The 5990-nt window shown below is 67.1% G+C and overlaps 1 protein-coding gene across 1 annotated transcript; it reads right to left on the reverse strand.

The window, feature by feature from the left end:
* Positions 1 to 1825: 1825 nt before the first annotated feature.
* H696_00704 (hypothetical protein) lies at positions 1826 to 5882 on the reverse strand (the record flags this gene model as incomplete). The annotated part of the gene is made up of 2 exons (XM_009494587.1): positions 1826 to 3054; positions 3296 to 5882. 2 exons carry the CDS (start codon positions 5880 to 5882, stop codon positions 2135 to 2137), a joined length of 3507 nt encoding a protein of 1168 aa, XP_009492862.1. The 3' UTR covers positions 1826 to 2134.
* Between the last annotated feature and the right edge of the window lie 108 nt (positions 5883 to 5990).

Consider the following 5990-nt stretch of genomic DNA (forward strand, 5'->3'; position numbering starts at 1 on the left):
TGGCGCAGGGTCTTCCCTCTCTCCGCCACCCACAACGCCAGGATCATTTCTTGGCACCCCTCCTCCGCGGGGACACAGGGACCCCGGTTGCACGGCCGGGGGCGGACCGAAGTCTCCGAGGAACCCATCCGCCCCCGACAAGCGAAACGCACGGGGCCACCGGCACAGAAGGGTGGGAAAGCTCGCCGAGGGGCGTGGCCAAGCGAGCGAGAGCAAGAGAGAGAGAGAGAGAGAGAGACAGGGAGGCGAGAAATGAGCCCCACCTCCTCGGAGCTATCACCGAGCCTGTGTGCACTCGTCGACATCGGAAGATGGACCCCTCGCAACAAGGTCCTGTCGAGTCTCTTTGAAACCCCACCTGCCTGAGCGGGAGAGCCCAAAAAGGAGCGGCGGACATGGCCTGCCTCGAGGGGGGGGGGGGGGGGGCGAGGCAATCCCGGCTTTTGTAAGGGACCCAGCGAGAGCAAGCGGGATGACCAACAGTTTATCTAAGCCGCCCTGGCCGGCCGGGATCCCCGGCGGCCTTCCGACAAGGGCGATCTGGTTTGGGGCCTTGATTTCGTCTGTCCCCCCGCCCCTCCTCGGCCCCCCTCAGCCCGAAGCATTCTCCGATGCCTCACGCTCTGGGCTCCCCCCCCCCCCGCCCCCTTCCCCTTGCCGGCCTCCTGGCACAGCTGCTGCTTCTCTCCGGGCAAGAGGACAACATGGACCCCCCTCTCATATGACGGAGCACAGCCCCGCTTGGGCAGGCGCAGCGAAAAGCGGAAGGAGACTCCTGGGAGGGGAGGAAGGCGAGAATGTGCCCTCCTGGTCAGTGGGAAGAGAAAATTACCCGCCCCTGCATGCCCTCGGGATTAATCCGCCCCCATCGGGGTGGTGGCCGGAGGGCCCGAGGAAGATGGCCCGCTCATCCGAGTCCCCTCGAGCTCGGTGGGCTCTTCTGCCTGGCATACACATGCCTGTGGCTGCCAACATATTGATGCGCGCATGCTCGCCTGGCAGTCCGGGTAAGCCAGGAGCATACCTAACAACAACAGACAGCGGCCGGGGGGGGGAGGAAGCGGGGGAAGACACCAAAGGCGTGAGAACCTCGCAGGCGACCTCTGCATGACCTCTCCCTGCCGGGCGGAAATGACCCGGCAAGGCACTAAGGGCGCGTGACCGACCCCCCCCCCCCCATCCCCCTCCCCCGCCCTGTCCCGCCCCCCACCGCTCGCCGGCCCGCAGGCTCGCTGGCCCTCTCGTGTCCACCCCTCCGTCGGGGAGACCACAAAATGGGTGCCGTCGAGAATCCCCCGACCCTCGAACGGGCACTTCGCCAGCCGCCCGCCTTTTTTTGTCAAGCAAAGGAGTGCAAGCCCCCGGCAGTGTCGGAACCTTCCGCGCGGACCCAGTCCGGCTGGGGGGCACATGCTCAAGGAGATGGAGCGCAGCCTGAGGTGGATCGTTGGCACTTGGTCTCAACTCCCAGTGCATCGCCACCATGAGATCTTTGCAGCGGATTGCCCCGCCCCCTGCCCCGCCCCCTCCCCCCCAACCGAAGGCGCCTGGACGTGCAACCACATACACTGCCAGTGATCATGGCCTGGGCCTTGTTTGCCGCCCACTTGCCACCCAAGGGCGTGAAATGCCCAAGGAAAGGGAGACGACAGCGGAGGGCGCGCTCACCTCTCGACGGAGGGCCTGGCGAGACACCGCAGGGAGAAGCCACACCGTGCAGAAATGACACGGTGCGGGGGGCCGAAGGGAGGGAGGATGAATGTGCTGATTGGCCTCCCCCCGGGCCTTTCTTCTGCATTGGCACACGGCACGCGCGAGTCGAGAACCCATGCACAAGCGAGTATATTCGCGACATTGGGGCAGGATGGGAGGGAGGGCAGCCGGCAGCGAGGAAAGGAGGAAAGAGAGGGAGAGAAAGAAAGAGCGCGATGGAGGCAGAAGAGGAGAATAAGGCACGCGTGGGGCGGGGATACACAAGGACAAGGCAACGCGCGCGCGCGCGCACACACACTCCACACAAGCAAGGAACATGCAATGTATGTGTGCGGGGATGTGCGTGTGATGTGTGCACATCCGCCAGTGACACGATGCATGCGAGGCGCGCCTGCCCCTCCTCTCCCCCTCGCTCCATCCTTCAGGCAAGGTCCACATCCTCCGAAGAGGCCAGCATCTCCTGGTCGTCGGCCGAAGACATGGACGCAGTTGGAGGGGACATGCTGGCGGCACTGCCCCCATAGTCCAGCGCCGAGGCCAGGGAGTCCAACCCGGCAGTGGCGGAGGTGTGTGCCCCGCCGGTGTCGGCGACCGCCGCCGACGCCGAGGCCGGAGAGGAAACACTCGCCGCAGCCAGCGGGGATGGGCTCCGCTGTTCCTGCGGCTGCTGGTGCTGAAGCGACCGCGAAAAGTGTGCCTCCACCGCCAGCAGCGGGTCGGTATACGTCCGCATGACCTGAGCCAGCTGAACACTGCCAGGGCCACCGGCAGCCGTCCCGGCGTCAGTCGTGTGGCTGCCACTGGGCGAAGCCGGAGACCCCGGATGCTGTTGCTGCTGCTGCTGCTGCTGCTGCTGCTGCTGCTGCTGCTGCTGCTGCTGCTGTGATGGCGGCTGCGCTTGTGAGAGCTGCGACGTGTGGAGAAGGGGCTTGCCTGCGACAGCTGGCCCGTCGGAGGTCTGTTGGTTGCTGGCAGCCGCCGCGAGGAGGGCATCCAGTGGCAACTTCTCCGGCAGCAGACCGGCGCTCAAGGCACTGGCCAGAAGCCCAGCACTGGACAGGCCAACATTGCCCCCGAGCTCGGCACTGACCGGCGCCCCGGGGGAAAACAAGCCGGCCGATCCGGGCGCCATGCCGGCGCTGAAGGCTAGCCCGGCGGCGGGCTGGGCATGCGGGTGCGTCGCCTTGGGCGTCCCTGAGGGTCCAGAGCCCAGGGTTGGTGTCAGCGCGCCACTGGTGGCGGAGAAAATGTTCCCGGAAGTGGGGGCAATCGGCGAATGGAGATGCATCTGCCGTAGGCGTTGGTCGAAGTCATCGCCAAGTTCCGACCGGAGGTGGGCAACTGCGAGGCAAGGGAGCACGCCCAGAGGGGGGGGGGGGGGCGACGGGTATCATGAGGAAGCAGGGCCAGATGACCAACAAGAGAGGAGCCAAGTCAATACCAAATGCGGACGGTGAAAAGCAACGAGATGTCGAAGGAGGGGCCCCGCGTGCGAATGCGAGGAGGAAGAGTATCCCAGAGAGAGAGAGAGAGAGAGAGAGAGAGAGACGCAAAAGCGGAGCGATCTAAAAACACGACGCACGGGCCAGAGGGCTGCCGATGCCCGGGGTGGTGGTCGAACCAGCGCGCGCGCCGCCAAGATGGTGCTCGCCGCCAAAGGTGGACACGGTGCTGGAAAAGAGCGGCGCTGACAGGGGCGAAGCCGGCGGGAAACCCCCGGCCGAGGCGGGAGCCCGCGGCCCGACGCCGAACAGCGGACTCCCCTGCAAATGCGGATGCAATGCGAGCCCAGAGCCAGGCCCACTGCTGCTGCTGCCGCTGCTGCCGCCGCCGGCACCGCCATGGCGAGGCAATAGCCCAACCATTTGCGCATCCCCCGAGCCGGCCATCAGGCTGCCGGCCTGGGAAGGCGGCTGCGTGTGCGGCGAATGGGGGATCATCAGGTTGGGCAGGAGTGATCCCGAGCCAAGGGCCGACAGCGAGGGAAGCAGGCCGGCGCTGCCGCCACCGTCCAGGGCCGTGGCCGTCGTCCCAGCTGCATTGAGTGCCTGGATGCCACCAACTGACGAGGTTGATGAGGAGAAGAGCAGCGCCGAACCACCGGCGCCGGCGCCTCCCCCGAGGGATCCTGACATGGGAGACATGTAGCCGGAGTCCGCCCCCGGGGACAGGGGAATTGCGGATGCCGCCGATTGTTGCTGCTGCTGCTGCTGCTTCTGCTGCTGGTGCTGGTGAAGGATCAGCGAGGCAAGCACCGAGTGGCTCTGCTCCAGGGAAGCCCCTTGGCTTAGCAGACTGGCAAGAAGAAGATGCTGCTGGGAGAGGCTGGCCACTGCGGACTCATTGCCAGCCAGCTGCGACGTCAATGGCTGGCCCAGTAGGGTTCCTGAGGAGGGACTCAGAAGGGCAGGCGGTGCCGAGCGGGGGGCGTAGGCGGCGGCCGCCGCCGCCGCTGCCGCTGCCGCTGCCGATGCCGCCGCTGCCGCTGCCGATGCCGATGCCGATGGCGAAGAGGCCCCGCTTGTCTGAGCGTCAAACAGACTGGCCAGGAGGCTGGCCGGCACCGATGGCACGCCAGCCGACAATGGGGACATGACGCCGCCGCCGGTAACCGGCGATTGGGGATCCCCCTCCTGGTTGATCGAGAAAACATGCTGGCCAGCGGCCGCGGCCGAGGCATTGGCCAGGCGGGTGTCCACCGACACCATGGGCGGGAAAGGCTTGCGCTTTTTGCCCTGGTTGGCGGCCGACTTGTAGGCGGCCATGGGCAGACGGGCACGCGCTGTCGTTGGGGACAGGGTTGCCGCGGCGGCGGCCGCCGCCGAACTGGTCGCCGGGCTGCTCGGCCCGCCGGTCGAAGCTCGCAAGCCAGCAAGCTTCTTGTCCCCACCAGCCTCCAGGACAACCCGGGGGTTGACCATCGGCGTGTCGCTCGGGGTGGCACTGGCAAACAGGGAGTCCAGTGACTGGGCCGCATCGCGCGAGGCTGTGGTGCTGGTGTAGATGGACAGGCCAGCGCTGGCATTCCCGCCAGCCACCGTGGCCATTGGGGGCGACAGTGATCCCGAGAGAGAAACGCAACCCGGCGCGGGCAGACTCAAATCCATGGGATTGGGCCCCAGCGTCGTGGGGGTGGACAACTGCTGGGGCTGCGAGTGGGACAGATTAGGTTGCTGCTGCTGCTGCTGCTGCTGCTGTGCCTCCTGCGTCGGGGGTTGCGTCGGCGGCACCGATTGCGACAGCGGCGCCGAGTCGGCTTGGAATTGCTGGATCGAGAGGAGCAAGCGGAAGATGTCGCCGCGGGCCTCGGCCGACAGGCCGGCCAGCGACTCCAGCTGCAGCGACTCGTCGGCTTGCAGCAGAATCAGCACCATGACCACCGGCATGGAGTGCAGCTTGGTGAGGATCTCAATGCGCTGTGCGCGAGACTGCTGGGACACGCTGGTGCACAACTGCCGGACCGTCTCGGCCGGGGTCCCGGGCACCGAGGCAAGGAGAAGCGGCTCCAGCGAGGCCAGTTGCGGGGACCGGAGGAGCTGCACCAGCAGCAGGCACTGCTTGGCCAGGTCAACCCCGGCGAAGATGCCCTGCGATGAGTCGCCCGCGCGTGGGTGCTGCCACGGGGCGGTAGCCGAGCTTGGCGATCCGGTGGCCATGGACTTGAGGGATGTGTGATAGGGGGCCGATTGGGACCGGGGAAGTCGCGAAAGCCCAGGCTCCAGGGAGAAGCCACCGAGACCAGACCCGAGGGGAGGGGAGGTGGCGGTGGGGGCGGCTGCTGTGGCGGTGGAGGCGGCCGCCGCCGCGGCAGCCGCGGCCACCGCCTTGTCCAGCAGGGCACTGGGCGAGACCATCAGCCCGGGCAAGGGGGACCGGGTCGGCGCCGGAGCCGGGGCCGCCGGCGCAAGGGAGCCGGCATTGGTGAGGGAGGCCAGATCGCTGGGGGTACTTTGGCCGGGGGATGCCATGCTATCGCTGGCCGAGAGAAGCGTGGTGGCCGATGGCGAAAGGTTGGGATGGTGGATGAGGAGCTCGGCGGCCGAGGAGAGCGCATCCAGCGGCGAGGCAAAGGACATGCGCAGTGCAGACCCATTCGTGGGGTTGGTGGCAACGGTGGCCGGGGCGGGCTCACCGGCGGTAGGAGTGGCAGAGCCAGAGAGGGACATCATGTTGCATGATGAGCCGGCGGTGTCCGCCAACATGGGGGTAGTATTCGCCTTCCTTCTCAATCAAGGGGATGATGGTACTCTCGATGATGGGGCGGGGCGGGGCGGGGG

This window comes from Fonticula alba (genome assembly GCF_000388065.1).
Source record: "Fonticula alba strain ATCC 38817 unplaced genomic scaffold supercont2.1, whole genome shotgun sequence".
NCBI classification, from domain to species: domain Eukaryota; order Rotosphaerida; family Fonticulaceae; genus Fonticula; species Fonticula alba.